Raw genomic sequence first — 26,369 nt, 5'->3', positions numbered from 1 at the left:
GGCTAGGAGCTTAGGAGAACTACTCTGAACACTTTTTGTATAAACTCTAAGGAGGTCAGATTTAGAAAAATCTCAGCTGCTGTACTTGGATCCCATGAGCCACTGACTATTTATAATTAATATTAATAAATGGCAGATGACAGATGTTTATTGCTTAACTAAAAATGTGTGTGCAATACTAAATTTAAAAAAACAAGTTAGTTTGAGACCCAAAGGACTTGAATATATGTATTTAGAATACTGAAAAGAATAAAACTACCAACATGTGATCCAGAATCTTCTAACTGCAAAAACTCAAAGTTCCGTAGGAAACATAAAACTATTTTTAATTAATGATATTAAATATTCGATTTGCCATGAAATGCTATTCCTTTAAACTAAAAGGCCTGTTTCACAAGCCTACATTTCTCTGGAAAGGAAGCTTATGAATAATTAAAAAGCCCTTAACTATTGATCTTATGCTGTAAAATCAAGTTGTTTAACATATACAGCTTTTATAGTCAAATTAAAAAAGAAAAATCCAAATTCTGAGTTGGTTTAAATCCTAATATTCCATGGAGCCCCACTAAATAGTACAACAACTACAAGGGAATTTTCTCACCACTGGACCCTAAGGGGTAAAGCTAGAGAAGTTGTTACCTAGTTATATTATTCCTGGGAACTTGATAAGACGATTAAAATGGAGATGAGACTTCTAGTTATTAAAGAAGAAGTAAAAATGGTTTTCCAGGGTAATTATAGTGGGCCCCAAATCACCTTACAAAAAGCCAAAGAAAATACTTTGCTTGGGTTGTATAGCCTTACTCAAATCCAATAACCATATCCATTGACATAGATTCTTTATGATTGGGCTGTGATTTAACAATATGATTTGTCTAAATCTTGGCAGTTTTGCATAATTATCTTACGTAGTTCTTCAAATATTTTGGGCATGTCTGCATTGTTGTTATCTACTTCATTTTAAAAATGAGGAAACTGAGGCTTTGAGTGTGAGTAGTTGACTTTAAATCACACATAGGAAGCAACAGACACAGGACTCAAACCCAGACCTGACTCCAAGTCCAGTGAGATTTCAAGTAACTGAGGCTGAAGAAAGTTTATAACAACCTTAAGAGTGTCAGCTAGTAAATAGATGAATCAGGACTAGAATGTGGATCTTTTGTCTGTTAATCCAGTCTTCTTTCTACACTGTCTCTTTCAACACTTTTGCCACATATTCAAGATGACCATTTATTTCTATTTTTCTGACCTTTTTAAATTATACACACCACACATGTGGTTGGCATTAGCCATTATTTCTTATTATTGTCATTTTGTTGCTGACAAAATTGAGAACCTTCTATTTCTATCATGAAATCTGCTAAATCTTTCTTTCTGTTTTACTGTCATTTTGTTGTTCAAAGAACAAACTTGAACTTAATGAGCAAATTGGCCTTTTGCCTCAAATCACACTGCTGTTTTAAAGCCAAATGGTTTTCACAAATTGCTAACATCGTATTCAAATGGAGTAAATGGTTATGTTAGCAGCCTCACACTGTCTAAACAAAGACACTGTCAGTCAGTAGAGTCAGTGACCTTCAGGCTCTAAGTGCCACGTGCAATTTTCACAGGGTTATGTTTAAATATGGGACCTAATAAAGATCCTCATTTGGTTTTTTAAAAGGTTATGAAAATTAATACCCCATCCAACTACTATAAACTAACAATGAAGACGTAAAATGAAATTTACTAAAAAAATGTATTTCGGAGGTTCAGATTTTCAACTCAATCTACGAAGTATACATGGTCTCCTAAGTGTCGTATGAATCAGTGGATATGCCAGACATGGGGCAAAGTTCCCAGCCCAGGAGGCTTCCAAGCCTGAAGCAAGCTGTAAGAGGACAGAGTTCCAAGAGAGAACACAATGTGCATGTACGAATAAAGCAGATGCAGCATGACTTTTGGTTTGTTCTTTGGGAACTCACGACTATATGGAAAAATCACATGCTGCTCTCAGTTGCTGTAGACATCTGCTGAAGGCACGTGAGACTGAGGCTAGGGCGATGGTGCAAAATTCCTCCTAGAATATAGTAGCTTAACTTTGAAAACAAGGGAAATTGACTGTTAGCAGAATAAGAGTTTCACTATAACATTATAAATATATAGCATGCTCCTCCAAATAGGCAAAGAGAGGGCAGGGAGCTATTTGTTTGCAAAAGGATAGGAGCATGTATTTCCTCTAGTAGTATTATTAGATAGCTATTTACAGACTTTAGTTTGGGCTGTCAAAGACCAGCCCATCAACAGTGTGTGTGTTTATGATACCTTGTTCTTGGCAAAAGCTTAACAATTTAAAGAGGCTTTTAAATATTTTTTAGACATGAAATTGAGCTTACAAAATAAGCTTAATGGCAAGTTAGTCAGAAACACATGGATATGTTTTCTTTAAATTATATACAGATTTTCAGAATTAAGATGTGGTAAAAACCTACTAGTGATCTATTAAGCCTTCTAAAGCACTTGAAACATAGTTAGAGATTTTCGAATTCAAGGATGGCCTAATGGAAATAAGAACAAATTGGTGGCTGCCATTTTGGTCTTGCCTGTGTGTTTTTACAAACACTTCATTAAATCTCATTTTTGAATAGTGGATATGCTCCCATCAGGAAAAGACCAAGAGGTGTGAAGAGAGCAAAAGAAACATGGGATGTTAAGACATCAGGGTTACAGATACATTATGAAACTGCTTATATGCTGGATTTTACTTTGTTGCTGCTGTCCTGTGGGAACATGAGGACCATGGCTTTACAAGCTGACCTCACTGCCACCATATTCTCTAGAGCCATTAGAATGTAACTAGCCTAACTTCATTCTCCTCAAAATTTAAGTATGTGTGTGCTACACGGTAATTAAAACTAATAACATATGGAGTCAGAAAACTGGGAACATCGTCACCAACACATTTTTCTTTAACAAAGCCCATTTTGTGATCTATTTGTGTTTATTCTCAGCCATACAATGGATTTACATTTGAAGTACTCAGTAAAATTTTCCTAGGCCAGTTTGCAAGGATGTCTGATAGAAATAGTGTTTAGATTTATGGAGACACTTTCTACCCTTGGGCAGCTTTATCTTAACTCTTTAAACTAGCCATGGAATCATATGAGTGAGTAACTCTTTCATTTGTATTCCTGAATTTAGGTACAAATGCATGAAGATTTATTCAATTTTAAAACTTTATAGTCAATAGATTTTGTAGCACATTTCAATACATAAAGAAGTGATTTTCCCAGCTTGTTGAAAACACTCTCACTCTCTTTATGTTCTATAATTCATTTGTCCTCTAACATATATATTTTCCTAGTATGAGTTATTTATTGATTTGTGGTTTTATCCCTATAATTGACACTTAGCGTCTCTTATCTTGGGTATGCACATTTGTTTTGTTTTGTTCATCTGTCTAACTTAGAAAATTGAGTTCTTTTACTGAAGACAAAGTTCCAAAGCATAGTATTTAGTTTTTGTTAGGGTTAGAGGGATGCATCTTGCTTAATATTGAAAATTCAGAAAATCCAAAGGAATAGCGTGGCTAGTGTTTACAGAATATGTTCGGAAAACACGCAATTGTGATACTTTCCTCAATTGCATATGATTAATCTATTGCAGTCAATTGGAAAATTGGTTAGGTGACTGCTTCAGTTATCAAATAATACGTCCTCGTAACATTGATTTTTTTTCATAAATGATATAAAGGGCTGGAAAAGTTTATACTTTTTGATAATTTAAACACCTCTAAAAACAACTGTTTGTTCCAATATTAATTTGCATAACAAATCCTTTTTCTCCCTGAAGATATTACAAAGGTCAATTTTAGTACATTTGCCATAGTCCATTCTAAATCGTAGATTCCAAATTCATGGACTTGAGCTGCTTTTTTTTATTACTTTGCCTGATTTCTGTTATCTCCATACTGGTCTCAATCGAAAACTAGTAGGAACAGATCTAGTATTAAACCCTGAATATTCTTAAATACTGTATTAAAACTGGCTCACCAAATTTTCTAATACTGGTGAGTGAAGACACTTCATATTGAATGAGGGTATTGTTAGCTGTATTCTCTCCAAGATTCATCTTAAATTTTTTTGTTATAAGCAGTGTGTATTTATAATCAAGAAACATCACTATTATTTTAAAACACTTATAAAGTGCCCATTTGAAAATGATATGCTGTTGGATATGCTTCGTAATGTTAAACAGATGCAGACATAAAGACAAAAGCAAATTCCAGAGTATTTTTGCAGCCATGAAACCACCATAAAAAGAGGTTTGTGACCCCAATGTTACCTTAACATTGTCTTCAGCATTTCATATTTAATTATAGTAGATTACTCACCAATATAATAAATATAGATTTATGAGATACTTTAATGTTCTTAAAACAAATGAAAACCACCCAAGAGGAGCCTCACCAACCCTGAGGTTGTCCAGATTGCATTGGCTAAGATTAAGTGGAAGATCATTCATCTCCAAGGGTCATGCAATTAATCTCAGAGTGGGAGTTAAAGCAATGACTAAGCAAAAAAAGAAGCTGAAGTACAAGCCTGTAACAAGAGGAATTGAAGCTCCAGTGTCAGAGAACTTGTTATTTCCTTTTTCTTGGTGAATAGACCTAAATGCTCACTCCTTACTATCCGCTTCTTTGGGTCCTAAAATCCCACTTGTTTTAGGTCAGCCATTTTTCATGACTATTCTTAATATGGTCAAGCAGATGGAAAGAATAAGCCTTTAAAAGAGCACAATGTGTTTTAATGTCTAGGAAGAGGGGGGAAAAAAGCACTTTATCTTAGGAGTCACCAGAAAGAAATTTAGGATGAATTTACGATAATCCAGGGTTTGGACAATGAAAAACCTCAAGACACATTTTAAAGAAGAAATATTTTACTCTAGGGTTTATATATTTATTTAATTTTAAATAAAAGTCAAAGTTCATCTTTGTTTAACTCAGGTGACACCCGTTACAAGGTATGAATTCCTTGTAGCTGAATTACTATACTCTTGATAATCCCTGTGATTCTCTGTGGCAGCAAATTTTTATTTCTAATAAACACTACCTGTTTCCACCCCTTCCACTCTACTAAGATTCTCAAACCTTACATTTTAAGCCAAGACTCTTTCTGAACTTGCTCTTTTCCTTCATGGTAGAGTCTTCCTCTAACTGGGGAGAATTCTGACCCAAGATTGGCCTGCGTTTGGGGTTTTTAATGTAATGTGCCACGGCTGATGGCTCACAAAAGTGACTGCTAAGTCTGCTGCTCATGTCAGTGTTCCCACTGGATATTTTGCTCATTCTTTGGGAATTTAGAAGAATAACAAATAACCAACAAATCATCAAAAACTATAACATGTTACCCAATTCTTGGGAATAAGCCAATGAGACTAAAATCTGCTTAAATATCACAAATGTGAATTCCCAGCCTTTCAAGCTACCAAATTGTACCAAACACTCACTGATGACAATTCCATACCTCAGCTGTACAGAAGAGGCACATTCATCTGGTTAGCTGTCAACCATGAGAGTCCGTCTCCTTCTTAAACCCAGCTGGCCATCCATCCAGCAGGCAGGACCTGTGTATTTGCCCAGAGACAGCAGAAGATAGTGCCCTGTCAAAAAGAGGACGTGGATACAAATGTAATCTGGAATTCGTTGGAGGTTGGCACCAAATGTTCCATGCCAGTAATAAGTTCTGGTCACAAGAACTTAACTCTATATTCTATTAGAATTTTTGATAAGGTGTGAACATAGTAAGTCAGGAAATATAAAGATGAATAACCAAAGCTAGGTGAAAAACTAAATTGGTGAAACAGGAACTGAAAAGAAGTTTTTAAAAATGTAAATTAGAATGATTTGCATCTACTTTCTCTTTTTTTATAACTTGAGTAAAAGAGATGAAAGACAAAGGGAGAAAGGACTCACAAGAAGCCAAACTTTTAACAAATGTGCTTGTTTTTCCTCAAAAGTCAATTATTTAATGGCTGTCCAGGGAAGGGAGTCAGAGAGAGCCAAATAGTGGTCTTAAAGTTTTGTTTTTGTTATTGGCGTTTTGCTGGGTTTTTTAATGATAGAATAGAATAATAAATTTTATTTCACTAGTATTAGTCTCAATCTGTTGGATACAGTCCTTTGACTCATTTCTGAAATAGAAATGAAGTGTGAAATGAAACTGGTATTAATAGAATATTAAAAGGTATTTACTTAGCTGCTCTTCTAGGGCTTTACATCCTATGACAGAGTCTATAGTCATCTTTAATCCAAATATTGAAATGTTAACTAATTCTATTTCACTGTATAGATTTTTAAGCAGTAGATTATATATTAGAGTTGACAAGTAGTAACATTTTATAGAATTTGGGTTGGACAACAACTTTAAATATTACAAACAACTCCTTGAGATTCTCTAACATATACACACATGCTTTTTAGTTACTAAACTCATAACAGAATACATGTCTTAAGGCAGCTTTGAGTCCTACTTTTTTCACATAATAATAAAAATGAAAGATAAGTAATATGATTAAATTTGGGGCAACTTAGTTTTTAGGTACCTCTTCGAAGATTTTCCTAAAATGATTGGAAGTCTGATAAATTAAAAATATTCTCCATGCTATAAATATGCTCAATTATAAGTCAGAATAAATAGTAGAATATCTGTTTACTATGAATTTTCAAAGAAAGACATGCTGGGCTAAGGGTCAACATCACCATGATACAACATTTATTGCCTTGTATTACATATTATGTATAATATAATAATATTATATATATAATCTTAGGCATTTCCAAAAGATATTTATCTTTTGTGAGCGTATATAAATCAATAAAATACATGGATATACAAAATACATGTTGTTCTAGATTTCAACTAGATTTTTTCATATTATACTTCAAAAGTATGAAAATATCACTGAGAAAGGAACATCTGTGTCTTTTCACATATAACTTTTCTTGATTATTCCTAAGAAAGCAGACTAAACATGCAGTTCTGACAAAATGCAGCATCCCATTTTGATTTCTGGTTAGCTCAGAAGCCTTCACTGGCTGAAAAAAGTCTCTGAAAAGGGCAAAACTTTCTGACCTCAGGAGGTTCTGATAGGAAGAACTGAAGCAATGAACACCATGAGTACAGAAAACATTGGAATAAATTCCCCAAAGTTCTGTAACCACATTGGTGTGGGCGCATGGAGGAAGGCATAATTTCCTTCTTAAAGAATCTCCCTGTTTTCACATTTTTTTCATTTCTCTTAAAGCAGATCTTGCAGATGATACACTCCAGATGAATTTCTGCTTAATAGGAATCCTTGTTCACAAATTGACACTGAAAATGTATGCACCATATACATAAAAATAAGATGGGAAGGACCCATCTTGTTTCACAATTTGTCTTATAATTAATCAGATCATTTTTAGGAAAAGCAAATTTTCGGTTCTCACAAGACTTGGATAAATATTAGAGGTATGACTTTTTTAAAAATTAGTATTTCTGACACAGCTGCTTTTTGCAGGCTTGGTCACCAGTAAATTCTATTTCTCCAAATTTCGAGGAATGAAGTTGCCAGAAAGAAATCTGTGGTGCTTATGTTCTAACAGTCTGTCTAGACAAGTTAGATGCTATTCAGAGCCAAGATGATCCATTCAGGTTACCTAGAGCATTTGAACAGTTGGATAGTGGTCTTCAAAACCATTTTTGGCGTATATTTATGAACTGAAATATAAGAAAACCATTACAAAGTTTGGGCTCATATTAGTTTTCTACTGCTGCTATAAATTACCAAAAATATAGTATCTTAAACAACACAAATTTATCATCTTACAGTTCTATATGTCAGAAGACAAACACATGCCTAATTAGGTTAAAATCAGTGTGTCCACAGGGCAGTGTTTCTTTCTAGTAGCACTGGGGAAAATTCACTTCCTTGCCTTTTCCAGCCTGCATAGACTGCCCACATTCCTTGGCTCATGGCCTCTTCCTTCTTCAAAGCTACAAATGGCAGGGTGAGCCCTTTGCACATAGCATCTCTCTGGCCCTCTCTTCTGCCTCTTCTTCCTTTTAAGTTCTTTTAAGGACTCATGAAATTAGACTGGGCTTACCTAGATAATCCCAGATATTCTATCCATCTCAAAGTCAGCTGATTAGCAACTTTAATTCCATCTGCAACCTTAATTCCCATCTTCCATGTAAAGTAGCATATTCATAGGTTCCAGCATTAGGACATGGACATCTTTGGGAGGCTATTATTCTGCCTGCCACACGGCTGTTCCAGCAAAGTAGATCATGCTTCTTAGAAATTTGAAGGGCTCCCAATTTACATAATGCTCTCTGAATGGACCCTGGGTAAATGATTACCAAGCCAAGGACCAAACATCAACTAGCATTGCTCCTTTTTATGAAGTGAACACTTACGGTGATGATTTCCTCCATAAGAAATTGTTGACAGATTCAGCTAAGTCTGCCCAGTTCTTTCATTACTCTGCCTGTGTGTCCCCTCTGACTATCTCTCACTGATTTAAAAAGGAAAGTTAATCCTTCTCATAAACAGACTGTAGAAAATATGACTAAATCCATCATCCCTAACTCATCATGCATGTGTTGTGCATATTAATCAGTGGACAAACTGAAGCTTAGAAAATTGGAAGCTGGATGTGATGGAACCATGAGTAAGCCTTGTGTCCTCACTGCTTCCAGCTGGGGTGACGTAATGATGCCACGCCTCATATAGAACAGTTTTATTTACTGGATCACATCATCACCAAAAGCAAAGCTTCCTTTACTAAAAAGAACATAAAGAAACTGACAAAGCAATATAATTGTGGCAAAGGCAAACTAAGTCTGATAAATAACTTGATGTCCTACTAGAAAATCTGTTTTTATGAATAGAATTGTCGTTAAACTCTTTTGCTGTTTAAGCCTTGTGGTATCACCGCTTGTCTAGCTCTGCGTGATTCTGGCATTGAACACTCTGCCTATTCATCCTTTCTTGTGACTTTATGTGTTGAGTAACTACTGTATGCCAGGAACCATGCTAGATGCAAGAAGTGAAAATGACAAGGAAGATACACAAATCTGTATGAGACTCACTTGAGAGTTCACAACTTCATGTGAGAGTTAGTTGTAAACAAATAATGGCAAAATAGACAGATGGGTACAGTGTTCAGGAAACAGAGGAGGTAAAGTGTTATTGGCTCTTGAAAAGCACATAGAATTTTTCCAGCTAAAGAAGCTTTCCATTAAGGACGAGCATCTAAGGCACGAAAGCAGGAAAGAATGTGATGTGATCAGATAATCGTGAGACATGTGGTGTAGCTGAAGCAAAGGCAAATTAGGGTAAAAAATAACACTCTATAAAATAGACTGGAGTCAGATTCTGAAGGGCCTTCTAAGTCATGTATTCCCAACTTTGGAAATACAGGCACTGGGGAGATTAAAAAAAACAAGAGACCAACAGGAACAGCAGAGCAGCCCTCCGTGCTATAAAGGGGTAACCTGACAGCAAAGTGGAAAACATCTGGAAGCAAAAAAATGCAGTGTCCCTAGTTTTGCAGCATTACACTCTGGAGATGGTAAGAGGCTTGAGCTAAATGAGAATGAAGAGACAATAACATGTTTGAGCGATACATAAGGAGTAAGATTTTTAAAATTTTACTGAAGCAGATGGACTTGAGTGGGTTAAGTACTTCCACCAAAAGTCTTAAAAAATTAAGTGCCCCTGAGGTTTTATTTTAGTCAAATTAGGGCTCTTCGGTTTTCAAAGGTGACTTGATTTACTCAACTGTTTTGTATTTTCATAGAGACCACCACCACCATCATCATCATCATTATTTTAGGGGTTATAATTTTATTATTTTTTCAATTTTCTAAGTAGTTATATATCATTTGTTTCTCACACCTATCCCAAGTAGTGAGAAGAATAGGAATTATCTGTTCATGTTTATAAATGAGTCAACTGAATCACAGAAAGCACTTCACTTAAGGTCACATTGCTGCTAAGTAATATAGCCAAGTCTAAAATACACGTTTTCTGATACCCATTTCAGATGTTTGACATTTAATTGAATGCCACACATATTTTTAAGCACATATTTTTTTCAACGAGGTCTTGAGAGTTTAAGCAACATCCCCCAAGGATAGAAAATGACTAAATGGTTTGGCAGAGAATCAGACTCAGATCTTTCTAACTTCAAAGTCCAAGGTCATAGAAGCTATACTTTACTGCATCCCTACTCACCTGCTGGAGAATAACTGGGAAGGCTTCATGGAGAAAGTAGCCTTTGAAATGTATCTTAAAGGATGTATATAGGCAAGGAGCGATTTTCAAAACATTTAACAACTAGTACAGCAAAATATGCTAATATATTAATCCATGTATGAATCAAAAATGTTAAATATATTAACATACATAAAGAATACAACTGCTTATTATGTGTTGTGAGCAGTAGCAAAAATCATCTATTAGGGCATTCAGTGATGTCTGAAATATTTGCTGATTTTTAGAAATCATGGGTATTGTTTTCTGTTAGGACAGATTCATCCCCCACACCTAGACCTGTTCATACTCAGGGAAGGTTGCCCAGGAGACAGCCTTTTGTGCTTCACTCCTCAAGGCCTGTGCAGCTAAAAAGTACCAATAGAGTTTACAGGGCCCAAAAATGTACTTGATTAAGGGTGGCTAATGTGTAATAGAGAAGAAAGGATTCTTCTTCCCATCCCCTCAACCCCCAGCACAGCAGAGACATAAATCTGCCAATCTTACTCCTGCCATCCTTAAATATTTTTACTCCTCAGCATTTTTAATCACCTCCTGACTACTACCCTTTTTCCTAAAAGTTCCCTGGAGATAAGGGAAGGGTTTATATCAATCGTTGGACATATATTCCCCTTTCTACCTTCATATGGTCTTCAGGGACACAGGAAGATTGTGCACTTTGCTCAGAAGGTAAAAAACCAAAACATGGGATATTAAAAACTATTTATTCCTTTAAAACATTTTTTTTCTATTTCATTTGGCCTTTTTATTTCCAAAAGCATCTTATTTGATTCTTAACTACTCAATTAAACAATAAGGATTCATTTTTGTGGAGATGGTGTAAGACAGATTTCATTCCTTCAGAAACTATTACAGTTTCTTTCATTTTCAGCTCATTTGCTTAAGTCTTTCCTAGACTTTCTCTCGTTAATTGCATTACACGTGCCATTTGCTGCCCTTGCTATACCCTCTTAAATTGACAGTTTCATCATATTACCCAAGGGCCCTTCACTTTAGTGGAATTCCACCGAATGCAAAATTCAATGGATTACAACAAAAGCCACAGTCAGTCAAAACCCAAGGGGAAATCAAGCTTCTGAGACTGTGCAGTACCACTTCAAAAGCCCTAAGATTGGGCCAAGATGAGCCAGGGTCAAATTTCATTATTTTAAAAGAAGACAACATTCCCTAGTCCACCAAATAAAGCATCATTTGTGCCTGCTATAGACGATAATTTAAGGAAGAAAAAAGCTATTTTGTCATCTTTCAACTTTTCATCATCCAAGTCCCTTCCTCTCCTCCTCCATTTCCCCACTCTGTCCCTCTCCCTGACCACCTCTTATTCTCCAGTCTCAGAAAAATTTTCTTAGGCCACTCTTTCCCAGTTTTGGGCTGAGAGTTTGTCCACATTCCCAGCCTCAGGGAAACCTTAGAGCCTTCAAATCCCTAAAACTGTTCTAGAATTTAAGTTCCTTCTCACAATAGAAGAGAGGAGGATCCTCTGTAACCTCTCTGCTGCAACCTAGACTTCTAAGTTCTCTACCTGAAACAGCCTTAGGGATACTCTAGTTATTCATCATTGGTTTGGTCCCAAAGATGATCTTCTAGAGCATAACAAGTTAAAATTATTTCCCTGCAACCATGATGTAGCTCTCTGGAGTGGATTGTAGTCACTTGAAACCAATACTGTATGGAAATGGCTAACTGGCAGAGGACTCCATAATAATAAATGTCATTCATTAAGACAAGTTGTTCAGAATACTGGGTAATCACAGCATGCTTGCATATGTGATAATAACACCAAAAGCATCTCTCTCTATGTCCGTCCTTCCCCATCTCTCCCTCAAATAGAATGACAAGCATTAAATCAAGAAAAAAGAGCATTATTCATCTTTTCATTTAATTTTTTCAACCAATATTTATTGAGTCACTACCGTGTACAGGCTCATGCCAAAGAGAAAGGCAAAGCTGCCACATTCTTTGGAGCAATGGTAGCAATGCTTACCTGTGTACCAGGTATGGAGGTCTCCTATGCCTCCAGGTTCTCTGTGCACAGAATTATGCAAATGAATCAGGAACCCACTGCTGGAAGCCCCAACGTTATCCACCCCACCTGAAATAACCCATCCTGTGAATTGTATTTTCTTTCTAAATATTTTTATAGGGAAACAAAATTAAGGTTGAGTTTCTACAAAAATAAGTCCATCATATTTACAGTTATTACTACATTGTTCTTCCTATTTTACAAAAAGTAGAAGCATAATTCAATATCATCATGACATATTACAAAAGGGCCTGGAAATATAGATCAAAATTCAGTAGATAATATATGTAGATAATACATAAAATATACACTTAGGGACCCAATCAAAACAATGGAAGGAAATGAACTAATTAGTAGCAAAGAAAGAAGAGGGAAATTGGACTTCTCATGATAACGTCAATGTTAGGAGGGGAAGTCCACATGTAAAAGTTTGAGTATCCGAAGAATGAACATAATTCTTTAAACTCTTCTGCATTAATCAGATGCTTATTAGAGCACCACATTCTATTTTTACCACAACATTTTGAAAGTTTGCAAAGAAAAAAAGAAAGGGTGCAACTTAATTTAAGTTAAATTTAATTTAACATATGGAAAATATGTTTTATAAGAAAAAGGTAAAAATCACATAACCTAGCAGAGTCTCTTAATTTTAAAGGTTCGGGTTTCTGAAGAACTCTTGTAATTGGCTAAATCTCCTTTCAAACTTACTGAAAATTAAATTGGAAAACAGACTTTCTGTCTTTGAATTAATATTTTTAAATCCACCAGAAAAACAGAACTTCTCCATCTGTGGTGGGAAGGGACCTATAAATAAATATGTGCATATATATTTATATATAGACACAAACATACACACACATTTGTTGCACATGTGTCTACTCTCCCAACTCCTCCCCCACCCTAACGTGCATCAATACAATGAAAAAGGAAGCACAGTGAAAAACTGTAAAATGAGATATGGTAAAATATTACTAATCTCAATTATAGGGTCGATATTTCTAGATTAGTGAACGCTCAACTGCCAAAAACTTTTAAAGAAATTACATCATTTGTATTCCATTCAAGTATATGTAACCACTGCTGATGAAATAATTACAAGGAGCTACCTTGTTGCTTATGGAAATGCATGTGAAAAGTATTTCTAATTAAGAACAGATATTCACACGAACAGAGTGAGGAAAAAAAGTACTTAAAACAGCTTGTGTTATCTGCTACAGGTGAAATACACCCCTTATTATCTTATTTACATTAATGAAGAAAATCTATTTCTTGCAAATTTTAATATAGTAGAGGCTCTATGGGGTACGCTATGTTTTCTAAGCTAGTTAAGAAGTCAATAGTTTGAGATAGAACCTGTAACAAAAAAAGAAAGAAAATACTAAAACTAGTATTACTGAAACTAGTATTAATAGTGAAAACATCTGCGAATGTACTGAAGTTGCATAAAAAAAATTAGCTTTACATAAGTAATCAATAAGTTGCTGAAAATACTAAATTATAACTATAAAAGAGTGTGACATCTTTACTAAAAATATGGAGTAGCACACACTAGATAAAACACTTGGTAGTTGTTTTTCCCCCTGTGATGTAATTCCAGATTAGAGTTACATTTTTCCTCCATCAAGCAGTAAAAAGCTTCAAAGGAAAGAAAGAGTGGGATGTGGTAGAATGAGAATTAGACAGCACAGTCAACTAGTGCATAAAATGATAAAAGTGACTAGAATAATATCAACATTTCTTGTATAATCAATCACTGCCAATGTGTCAGCAAGTATGAGGCCATCTCCTCCTGTCAATACAACCGAGTACACAATTTGGGTAAGGGAGGAAGTACAGCACAGTCAAACATGCCTATCAACACTTCTTTTTTTTGTCTCAGAAGAACAAAATTCTGAGACAAGTTCTTGGAGCAAATGGAAATTTATCCAAATGAAAGTCAAATGATAAATGCCAAGAGAATATTCTTTCTTTGGAATTCTTTCAGTTCTTCAATTTAACCAGCTGGAATGAATTTTCAAGTAGCATTCTGTTCAGACTTTTGAAATGAAGGACTTTCCTGTTAATTGGAAAGCTATATTTCATGAAAGATGAAGACAGTTCTCTTGGCTTAGTGATTCTCTTTAAAAAAAAAAAAAAAAGCGTTTGGTGGATATTTACCATAAACAGATTCCAGAACCTGTATTCAAGTATGAAAGACTGAACTGTGAACCTACACACCTAACTGAAGAAAAATGGGAAAATTCAAATACCAGTGTTATTTTGACTAAGCTCTACATGAAAACGCACTGCCATTGTGTTCTCTCATGAGAGGAATATGTGAGGATGAAAAACAGTTTTAAAATATCAATTGTTTATTTTCAGAATCAAATATTGATATAACTGAGGTTTTTGGTTCTCTAAGGTAAATGTATTGGGTAAGTCAACAAATTTAGGCATTCTTTATTGTGTTACTTTAGCATGTGTTAGTGGGGCTGAGGTAGGATGGTTGTCAACTCAGAAAGATTTAGAGCAAGAAAATGAAAATTCACCAAGAAAAATTCACCAAGAAAAACATTTTAAGACTCAGATTTTCAAAGCAGTCTACACTTCAGGCAGTACTTTCAACTTATTGTTGACTAGTGATATATTAAATAAAGTTGTTACATTTAAAATTTAAATTGAGGACTTCCCTGGTGGTCCAGTAGTTAAGACTCTGCACTTCCAGTGCAGGGAGCCCAGGTTCGATCCCTGGTCAGGGAACTAAGATCCCACATGCCGCGCAGCTCGGCCAAAAGAAAAAAAAAATTTAATTGACACAAAATTAGGAAAAATAATTTATCACAAAAATATGAAATGTTTTTTAAACATTAATTATAATGAAGTATTAAAGAAATCATTGTCCATATTTCTTAAAGGAATCACTCAAAAGATGGTCTGACAATTGTGTATTCTGCTTTTAAAATAATTTTGTAGGAAGTCCTATCCATAATAAACTATCTTACATACTTTGAGTCTGGCAATATGCATATGATAGGAATTTTCAAAGAGGCTGTTCCTAGAAAAAAACTGGGTGGTTTTTTTTATATTTAAATTGCTGCAATAGATTTTTTAAAGGATGATATGAAAAAAATTTTGACGTAAACATTCCATAGACTCATACATATTCTCTACCTTGATATATAAGATGGTAGCCTATAGCAGCAGTCAACCTGAGTTGAGGGTGGGCAGTGAGGAGGGAGACAAGGTAGAGAATGAGTGTTACTACAAAGATAAACACATCAATTAATTTCCGAGATACTCATTAATACTTCGAGAAGACTGGTCTCTACTGAAAATTTTGGGAGGACACTCGACAATGCTACTAGGCAGGTTTCAACGGTTTTTGAAATAGCGGTGCCGGCCATATCACTGTCTAAATTTCTGAAGATAAGCAATATACACATATCCTCATAAATTCATAAACAGTATGTGAAACAATAAAAATATCATATGCAAAGTCATTCGTTGTAAAGAGAGCAGTAATAGTCATTTCACAAGCTAGTCATGAATTTCATGGCAAAAGTAATGAACAAAATTTGACTGATTTAATAGGTGAAATTTACCAACACATTCTTTGACAGCAAATGAAAATCAGAATAAGTTTACTTGCTTATCCAATAGATGAAATTGTATAAGACCCAAGATCTACTTCAAAACACACTATGCAAACATGCTTAGATCAGGAAATTTTCAACATGTAAATTGTATGTGATTTAGTTTCCAAGAATTTTGTAATCTAACCTAATATGCTGGGTAGAATTTCAAAGTCAAGTTAAGAAATTTTGCACTGAAAAAAAAAACAACACTGAACTTACTAATTTCAAATGAACTTTCAAATAAAAGGTAGTTGATTCAAGAGAAATTAGCCCACATAAAAGAATACTAAGCTTAAAATAGTTATGTAATGTAAATTGTAATGCACTGTTACATTTTTTAAATATTATAAAATAAAATACAGGATACCCTTTACTTTTATAATGAGTAAATTATAAATATTGCAAACAGTAAAACATTTTGGGTTTCTTTTTTCTCCTTGCACTTTTAACTGTTCCTTTAATACTGACGACTTACAACAGGAAGGCATCATAGTATGCAGTAGCCAGTATCTTTCACAGTTCCCTTGGCACTCTAGGTAATGTCCCTTCTGAGCGCAAGATGTCCAGGTAGCATTCTGGGCAGCAGAAGCATGAAGATGGACTGGAGTTACGTTTGGGGGAAAGGCACATGGAAAGTTCTATTAGGACGTGGAGCCAAGAAGTCAAAATTTCAGATCCTGAATCTTCAGTGAGTAATGAAACTATTTAAGCAACACAGGGGAAAAAAATCTGTAAAGGCCTATCGGCAACAATCAATTCATAAGGAAAGTATTTGATTTGGCAAAAGCAAGTTCATTACGCTGAAGCATATTATGGAAATACAGATTCTGAAAAGTTGTTATTATTGGTGTTTATGATATCTGCCATAAAATGAAATTATTTATAATGAGACTGCCTTCAAGCCTCAGTGGGATTGTGAAATTTAAATTCATACAGTTTTTCTTTCTCATTTCCTGATATTAAATGTAACAAAATATAAAAATCTCTGATAATTTTATTAGAATTTCAAAAATGTAATAGTGGTAGTTTTAAAAGTCAAATAAAGTTTCTAAGTTAGATATGAATGATAAGATATATATATGTATACAATATCCTACCTCTACATGATTGGGAGACGAGTGGAAATAATGAAAACTGAACAGACTTGTAGCAATAAAACAGAAGAGGGTAGAGCATGAGGTAACTGGATGGTGAAGACACAAAACATCTACTGCAAAGTGCTCTTAGGTTCTGAGAAGCAGCTGGCAGCTCAGGAAACTGAAGTTTCAAGAGGTCAAGTAAGTATGTTCTAATTTTTACAAAACCTCTATGTTTTCCCATGTTAGTCCACACCCGCACACTGTCTTTTCTTTTTTGTTTTTTTGTATTCAGTAGTTTAAGTGTGAAATAAAACAAGAATACAAGGATGTCGTGTCACATTGTGCTCTACTGAGACACAATTGCGGAGGCAGAGGAGCACGGTGGTTAAGAGCCCTCGTTTTCCTCATCTTCCCATGGAGGTTATAATAGAGCTTACAGACACAGTGCTTGCTCTTAGAAGTATGCCTGGCACATGGAAGTGTTCATTAATTTTTAGTTATCTGTCATTGCTCTTACTATTTTTAAAAAGAGACAGCCCAAGTCATCTTCTCCTTGATTATTGCAACAGGATTAACTAATTGGGAGTTTAAGGAGAAAAGAGAGGAGAAACATAAATAATCCAGCCTAAGAAAAAGTTAGAAGGGTGAGGAAGATTTCCCTGAAGGGGTGATACGTGAGTACTTAAGTCTGAGTTAGAGCAAGGGATACTAGAGAATGCATTCTAGGGAAATGAATCAAACATATGGGATCTGTAAATGCTGTGGGCTGTGGCAGGTGAAGTGCGGAGGTGACTAGGAAGAGAAGGATGAGGGCTTCAAGGTTGCTGACTACATAAGCAGGGGCCAGGTCACAGGACAAGCACCCTGGGCGCCATGGCAAGAAGTTTGGGTTGATCTTCTTTCACGTCCAAAAATTTACACTCAGTGCCTTTCACTCAGGACAGACTTGTTTCAGAATCCCCAAAAGAATGACTCAAATAGATTAACGTCTCTTACATTAACCATTTTCAATTGGTGGCAAAATGTTACTTCAATCTTAATATCTTTGCAAAAATGGGCTCAAGGTAACTTCCCAAATTACAGCACTTAGCAGAGCATGTAATGATACATCAGATTATTTTTCTGTGAATAGTTACTCAGAAGCATCTTGGAAGTGAAATGGAAATACAATTGAACTAATTCGTGTATTAAACTACGGTTGACCCTTAAACAACTTCAGAGGGTTAATCCAAGTATAATTTATTGTCGCCCTCCATGTCCATGGTTCCTCTGCATCTGGGGATTTAACCAACCAGAAGCTATAGTACTGTAATATTACTGTTGAAAAATATCCATGTATAAGTGGATCTTCACAGTTCAAACCTGTGTTGTTTAAGGATCAACTGTACAGAGTAGATAAATCAGGTAGCTTAAATCTCCATTTGGAGAAATTGTCTGCCTATTTTTTTTTTTAATCTACCATTCTTTCATATTTTCACTGTATTTGAAATAAATTCCTGAGTTAAAATAATAGCAAAGAAATAAGTGTTTCTATTTTATGAAAACAAAAACAAAACAAAACAAAACAAAAGGTTTTAATGAATTTCTCAAGTCAGTTCTATTTGGTAATAATATAGCTGAGAAGGAATTTGGCCTTGCTGACTTTCAGCTCTGTTCTTCACCACTGGGTCAAGCTGTCCTGTCCTGTGCCCACAGTTCAAAGACCCTTAAATTATGTATTTACACGATAAATCATATTTGCTGAAGAAGTTATACTGTAGCAATTTCCCCTCCTTTGGGAAATTTCTTCAGTGATCTCTTAACAAAAAGGAAAAAAAGTTGGAATTTTCATCCTCTATACATAAATTTCAGGTCCAACTCTAGATCCCAAAATCATCAGATTAACCCCATTTTCACACCACTTATGTTCTTTTGAAGGTATAAAGCCTTGGCTTTCCAGTTGAATTTCCTTCCACACCCAATAAAGAGAAAATACCTAGCAATAACTTTTGTACTTTTGATGGGATATTTATTTAATTAGTTTGAATCATAGATTCAGTGATATTTAGTCCTCAAAGTGTAGGATACATTCTCAGCTTTTTGAAAGGCTTGGAAGTGGAGCTACTTAAGCTCAATAGCTCCCCTTAGTGGTATCTTGCAAGAAATTCACCAAGAAGCAGTTTTTATAAAGACTTGGACACAGATATTTCTAAACATCTGGAAAACTGTGAACTGATATTCATAATTTGAATAATTCTCAATAAATAAATTATATTTGTGATTCTAAGGAGAACAACTCTTTTATTTATAACCGCATTATATTTAAAAGGGTGATTGAGCATTTTCTGTGGTTTTTATTTTTACTTGGAACTTAAAATATGTTATATGTAATTTAGGAGATATAATTCAGGATCATTTCCTTCTCTCTTTGTTCTTTTTAATATGTTTATTCTTTTCAGTTCATATTTCCTTGATATATTTTAAAAAGACTATCTGCAACTAATTTTTGTTTTGTATCTAGGTGTCTATTCCAAATGTACCTAATCAGAAAACTTGACTTAAAAATTAGTAGCTACAGTAAGTCAAAAAACATATTTGACATCCATGGGAAAAAATATAAGAAAAGAAATGATAAGCCATGTGATATGAAATAAACTTTTTGAGAGTATATGTTTAAGGAAATTGGATCTTCTGTTGATCTACAGCTATGGTTCTTAAATGAAGCTGCGCATAAGAATAAACTGGGGGTGAACATGTTTTTAACTGTAGGTTCCTGGGCCCATCATGAAAACTACCGAATCGTAATCTCCAGGAGTGGCACTAGGAATCTGTATTTTTCAGAGTCATCTGCGCTTGGAAACCTGGTCTGCAGAAGGCCCTAGGAGGTGTTTACATAAATGGCTATATACTATTGTATTAATAGAAAATAACTTCAGAATCTCAAAAATGTCAATCACCTACTCAATTATGTGACACTGACTTGCAACAAAATCTTAAATAATACGCGGCTATATGGTCTTCACATAGACTTTAGCTACTCTTTTAAAAGTTAAGACTCAAAAATAAACACCAGTCATCACCAGTACTCACTTCATGGGTTCTTATTACTTATAGAAGTATTTCTGAAATAGAAAATAAGGTCACATGTTAAACTGGTCACAGAAACACCCAAACTCTGCTTTGCTCTCAGATTCTGATACTCGCCCTTCTCCAGTTTTCAGTACCACTGGTCCTCAGGACAAACTCCCAAAATGGCAATCAAGTCCTGTCTATTGTTCCAGCTTCTCTGGGTAATATACTATATATAAACTCTGATCAAACCAAGGAAGTCTACTTCAGTTCCCCAGATTCACCATGTCCTTGCATGCCTTCATGCCATTGACATATTTTTCTCTGCCTACCGTGCCCTTTTTCCCTCTTCAGTCTGGCAAACTCTCACTAATTCTTTAAAGCTCAGCTCAAACATCACCCCATCTGGGGAGTCTTTTTCAATCTCCATTGGCAGAGTTCAATGCTTTTCTTGCTCTGCAACCTGTAGATCTTGTGCATGCTTCTATTTTTGCATTAGTGTGTGACTATATTTATTGTGTCTCTCTCTATATCTCACTTGTATCCCCAGGTTTTAGCCCAGTCTTTGGCATGGGATAGAGGTTTAATTTGTGTTTGTGTAATGAGTTAATAACATTTGCTTTCATTTCTCCCATGGTTAATGTGTGCCGTGCACTGTGCTAAGTGCTTTACAAGCATCTCACGCAATCCTTAAAAAGTTTAGCAAGTAGTAATGATTATCCACATTTTAAATATCAGGCAATTAATCCCGAGAGATATCAACAACTTGCCAAAAGTCACACAAATAACTGGTGACAGACCTAGAATTTGAATACCATGTTTTTTTTGACTCTAATGACAGTGTTCTTTTTTTTTTAATTTAACTTTATTTTTTCTTATACAGCAGGTTCTTATTAGTTATCTATTTGATACATATTAGTGTATATATGTCAATCCCAATCTCCCAATTCATCCCACCACCACCACCCCTGCCCCCCGCTTTCCCCCCTTGGTGTCCATATGTTTGTTCTCTACATCTTAAGACAGTGTTCTTAAACATTACAGTTCTATGCAAAGGCTCAGATTGTACTTGATTGCTAATAGCAATTTCTTTTTGATGGTTTCTATGCAAAGTCCGCCCATGAGGGTGGAACATCGAGGGAAGATGAACATTCTTTTAATCATTGGAACACTCTACAACACAATTCTGGTGCGCGTGTGTGCGTGCACACACATAATCAATGAATGGCAAAACACAAACATATATATGTAAGATTGTGATAACTGGAATGCTTAGTTTGCATAATTACCCAAAAAAGTATAAAAATAACTATTGACCACATTAATGAAAAGTCACCAGAATAGAAAGAGAAATCCTCTTTAATGAAAACCTTACCAAATTTCCCAAATTGCATGTGATTTTTTAATGGACTAGAGTCACTCTTCTGCATTTCTATTTCTTGGACAAGAGGAAAATATATTACTTACGCAAAAGGGTAGTTAGCATTTCCAACCACTAACACATGGCCTGTAAAAAGTAATAATCCCATTTTTCTATTGTGCAATAGCCCTCTGTTGGGCAACAACAATGTACAATGTGCTAGTTTCCTGTTACTTTAGTAGAACCTCCCCTTTCACTCACCGCCCAGACTAAATAGTTATTCCTTGGATAATAAAACTATGATACTGGGTTTCAAGCTACTTCCAAGAATGTTTCTGCCCATATTAAGAAATAATCATATCAGTTTGCTAATAAGCAGAAATGCACTATAAGTTTGAGTACGTTGTCACATGTAGCTAGAAAATATATAAATCAATCTCTGACCAAGAAAGAAGCAATATATTTTTTACATATCCAAAACTTTATGGTTGGGATCACAGCTGTAAGATGTTGGACCATCATCAAGAGAACAATGTTAAACACTGAACTTTTGGATGATTTCCATAAAAATAACATTTTGTTTGGGGTCAGTAGTTTTTATGGAACTTTGGAATGATTTTCACTGACAATATTTTTAGAGCTGAACTTGAACACCTCCAAAATGCTCTTCAGAATGGAAATATTATGTAATCTAACCTTTGCAGCCATGTCCTTCAGAAAATCAAGCATATACCATAAAAACCAGCATTGCTCTCTTTCAGTTCATGCAGATTTGTGAAAATTAAATTATGGTACATATTCAAGAAAGTAAATTAACTCTTCAGTTTTCTCTATTTAGTTACTAAGTTTATGTCAGCTCTTCAAATGTGTAAAGCCAGCATAAAAAAAAAAAAACACCCTGAATTTCTTCTTTAGAAATCTTATCAATCCAGCAATATTCTTTTAAGTGAAAAGAAAAATGGAATTGGTGAATCAATATACAACTAGTCAACCCTAGACATACAGTCAACTCTAATATTTTTTGCTCATCTCTACATATCCAAAATAATTTGACTGATATTTATTTTACGTGGTCTGAGTTCTCATTTTTGTTAACTGTCCTTTTAGAGTCCAAAATTTGGAGGTGTGTTATGTTGAGCCCAACAAGGCAAGTTTTCATAAAGTAACTGGAAGGTTTTGTAAATACAGTCTCAGGCAAAGCTAGCTGTGGCATAAAATCCGAGGAGACTGTGTTGGCCGAGTTTACGAATGCAGTATTAATGTTGGTTCCTAGAATTCCATAACCAGAGCTCAAGAAAAGGAAAGCCAAACCACTGAATTCAATATTTGCAGCCTATTTCAGGATGTGAAAATATTTTGGTTCTGTCATGCAAGTAATTTCTCCAAAATACTTTTGTCCAAAGTGACTTTTTGTAGACCAAAACTAATTTCAGATTTTACATGGCTCAGTGTGTAGGGATACACCCAATCAGAATTTCTCCCACACCAAGGAGTAGTTTGTTCCTAGTTTTCATTTACTATATTGATTTGAATCAGTAATTTTTCACTGGGATATGTGTATGAATGGAGGTTACTAAAACCATGCCCTTGAAATTATTTTACACTGTAGGTTGTATATGTAAAATGTTAACATAATAATAAAATATCTAGTTAATTCACTAATTTGAAATTTAAAAAAACGATTCATCTAATTTGGTGCCAGACTCACGCATTTGGATCAAATTACTCTCTCCTAAAACTGTTAACAGTTCCCCAAGGCCAATAGAATAAAATCCATTTCTTCACCCTGGCTCCAATCTTTCTTGCAATATGCTTTCCTGCATCAAAACCTTTAAAGTCGTGTTGATTCCACTTTTTAAAATGCCTCAGAGTGTGAATCTGAATAAATCTGTGCTTCAAACCCAGTTCAAGGTCAAGGTCCTCCATGGAATCCAGTATATTCCAATAAATATCTACTCATTTGGTTGATAGAGACACAAAGTCCCTGCCCTCGTAGCTAATACCATAGGGTTATCGATAAGTTATAGACACAGCTACCCCTGCATGTAGAGAATTTGTGATGGAAATTACTTTCAACATATAAATACTTGCATTAAAATATAATTATCCTGGTATTCCTCATGAACCTTTATTTGCATATTTGTTATGCAAATTAATTCTGTTCTAGTAGATGGCATACAGATATATCAGCATATTGCAAGTATGTAACTGCTACTTGGACAATTTTGAAAAAAAAATAGTGCCTTATGTAGGAGCCAGATAACGTATAGACATTAATAAATTTCTTAGATGGCAAGAAATCTATTCAAAAATTTCTATTAAATATCCATAAATAGCTATCATGTAAAATAATATTCATATCAAACTTACAGCAATAGAACCCTCTGGAATTCAGAACTATCATATATTAATTGCTTCATTATATGTTGTATGTGTTTCATGTTTACATTTCTTGAAATATAGCACAGCCTTAATAAAGACTAGTTGAATGAATGATTTAAATAGTAGATATTTGGTATCTGTGGGCATGGTATGCAACCTAAGAGAAATTCAACTAGTTTTTAAAAACTTATAATAACCAAATAGAACATGATTGAATGTTTTTTTTTAAAGGTGTATGCTTTCATTTCAGGAAAAAAAGGAAGGGAGAGAAAAAGAAAAAAACTTAATAAAGAAGAAAGTAAGGATGCAATACCTGATAACAAAGGTCTGGAGCCCAGCAGAGAAACTCCAGAGCAACGAGAAAACAAAAACAAACAGCAGCAGAAGAAGCGAAAGGTCCAAGATAAACAACAGAAATCGGTATCAGTCAGCACTGTACACTAGAGAGTCCCATGAGATTGTTGTAAACTCGTGATGCTGCTATCTCCACCAGATGCCCAGGACAGGTGCTCTAGCCATTAGGACCACAAATGGACAACGTGTCAGTTACTGCTCAGTCTAAACAACATTCCAGATAGTTGCTATATTCTTCAGACCAGCATAGTTAACAACAAAGAGCTGAAAGTTCAAAGAAGGGATGTTTTTGAATGGTTATCTTACGTGCTTCTGTGCATTTTTAAGAGACAAGAAATTTTGTACATAATCGTCAATAGGCTATAAGATGTAACAACATAATGATGACATCTGGAGAAGCAACATCTTTTCCCTATAAAAGTATTTTTTCGAGCTATTGTTTAAAGAAGCAAACGATAGTTCTGCAAATTCAAAGATGTGGTATCCCTTCAAAAGAAACAGGAGATCAGAGGAGAGAAACATCTTTCAAAGGACAGTGTTGTTTTGTGCAGGAAATCTAGAGAGTGCTCAGATATTAGGGCCTGGCATTTGGAATCATAGAAATTATCACCACAGAAACAACTGTTTTAAGCTTGATTCTCTTGCCCTCATTTGTCCTTCTGCAAGAAGCATGAGAGTGCACATATTTACAGAATTAAATATACTGTATGGGATTGGCAAAATGTGGAAGAAACCATAGAGTTGGAGATGACTTTTGGGCTTTCCAAAATCGTGAAGGGTTGTGATTACCTGGAACAGGTCTCCAGTCTATGTCAGCATCGTGTGGTTCAGCCTCTGCTACCCCTTGGGTTATGTAAGTCTGTAAACATGTACCTGTAAGTTACTTCCAAAAACAAATCATACTTATTAGAAGAAAATTCTGATTTCATAGAAAACGAAAACTAGAGCAAGGAAAATATAACATGTTTGCAAAGTCATGTGTTTTCTTTCTCTCTCAACGGAGGGGGGGTGGGGGTGGGGAACAATCTTATTACCTGCTTAATGGTCCACCTGGAACTAAAAGGGATACTACTTCCTAACAAAGTGTATCTAATGGGGGGAAAGCCACCACAATAAATATATTTGTTGATAGTTTTTAAAGCTTTGTTCATTTTGTTTTATTAGAAAATTGGTACTCTTAGAGACTCCTGAATTAGGGAGGAGGATTCTGTATCCTATGTAATTCAGAACATATTACATTTCTCAGTGTTTGCTTTTGGAATCCACTTTTATCTGAGCCATTGGAGATTTACTTACAAGGTATTGGAAGATATTTATTCAATTTTTTTCTTATTTTGATCAAAAAATTCTAGTTATAGGTGCAGGGGCCTCCCTAAATGATTTCACTACTCCCCCTTCATTGCTTCAAAGTTAGCGTCTTTTCTTGTGTGTCGGCTCCTCCTGCATCTTGAACATTTGGCCTTTTCTTCTCCATATTTTCTAAGTCTGTGGATCTCTTCTGGGGATTGAAGTCACCCTAGCTGGAGGCCTCACCAGTATTTCAAAGAGGACACAGCCAGCCCAGGGCAAAAGGAGGCATGTGCCACAGAATCTCATGACCCACCATAACCTTCCTGTTGTCGTGGAAGGGCACACAACTAGCCTGTCCACCAGGCTTCCTAACCCTCTAAAGATCACTGCTTTCTGAAGAGCTGGCAATGAATCTGGCTTCTGGCTGCTTATTTCTGGTCATTCTTTCTCCACCAACTGTACTGTTCATATGGACTATTTGGCTTAATTCTCTTTTCCTCTTCCAAGATATAAAATTTTTGAATGATGTGTTCCTGTTTCTTACTCTGGTGTTTTCTTTTCTTGTCCACATGAGATGTGTTTCAGCTAACTAGATATATTCCCAATGTATAAAAACAATTCTATCTTCACGTATAATTTATGTCACTAAGGAGAAACAAATCTTTTCCTACTGAGCTATATTAGGTGGAAGTATATTCCCATCTTCTAGAACTTAGGGGTGGTCTCTATCACCATCTTTGTCCTCAATCTTTTATAGTCAAGCATACGTGGCCAAATTATTTTTGTGTATTTTCTATGTTTATCATTGTCTTCATTCTTTCAACAAGCAATTACTGGGAAGGTCTATGCCTGCATATGCAGTCCTGGGAAAAAGCTTAAATAAACCAGGACACAACAATCGTGGCAAATGACTATCATGT

At 35.1% G+C, this 26,369-nt stretch overlaps 1 protein-coding gene and 1 long non-coding RNA gene across 3 annotated transcripts in view; one reads left to right on the top strand and one right to left on the bottom strand.

The window, feature by feature from the left end:
- LOC309635306 overlaps positions 1-20,282 on the bottom strand; it is a 31,156-nt gene extending 10,874 nt beyond the window's left edge. The window contains exon 1 of the long non-coding RNA XR_014248750.1: positions 5,505-20,282. This is a non-coding gene — a long non-coding RNA (uncharacterized lncRNA). The remainder of the gene's footprint in view (positions 1-5,504) is intronic.
- RSPO3 (R-spondin 3) overlaps positions 1-26,369 on the top strand; it is a 99,789-nt gene that overhangs the window by 50,268 nt on the left and 23,152 nt on the right. Inside the window, exon 5 of one of the 2 annotated variants that reach the window (XM_082406272.1) lies at positions 24,056-25,299. The exons of the other annotated variant lie outside the window; for it this stretch is intronic. Within the exon in view, the coding sequence (XP_082262398.1) occupies positions 24,056-24,249 (194 nt within the window). The 3' untranslated portion in view covers positions 24,250-25,299. Of the gene's footprint in view, positions 1-24,055; positions 25,300-26,369 lie in introns of those variants that run through there. 2 annotated transcript variants of the gene reach the window in all.

The sequence above is a fragment of the Balaenoptera borealis genome (assembly GCF_965194805.1).
Source record: "Balaenoptera borealis genome assembly, chromosome: 9".
Classification (NCBI taxonomy): domain Eukaryota; kingdom Metazoa; phylum Chordata; class Mammalia; order Artiodactyla; family Balaenopteridae; genus Balaenoptera; species Balaenoptera borealis.
The sequence above is the reverse complement of the archived record's forward strand: the minus strand, read 5'-3'. Positions and strand labels throughout refer to the sequence as shown.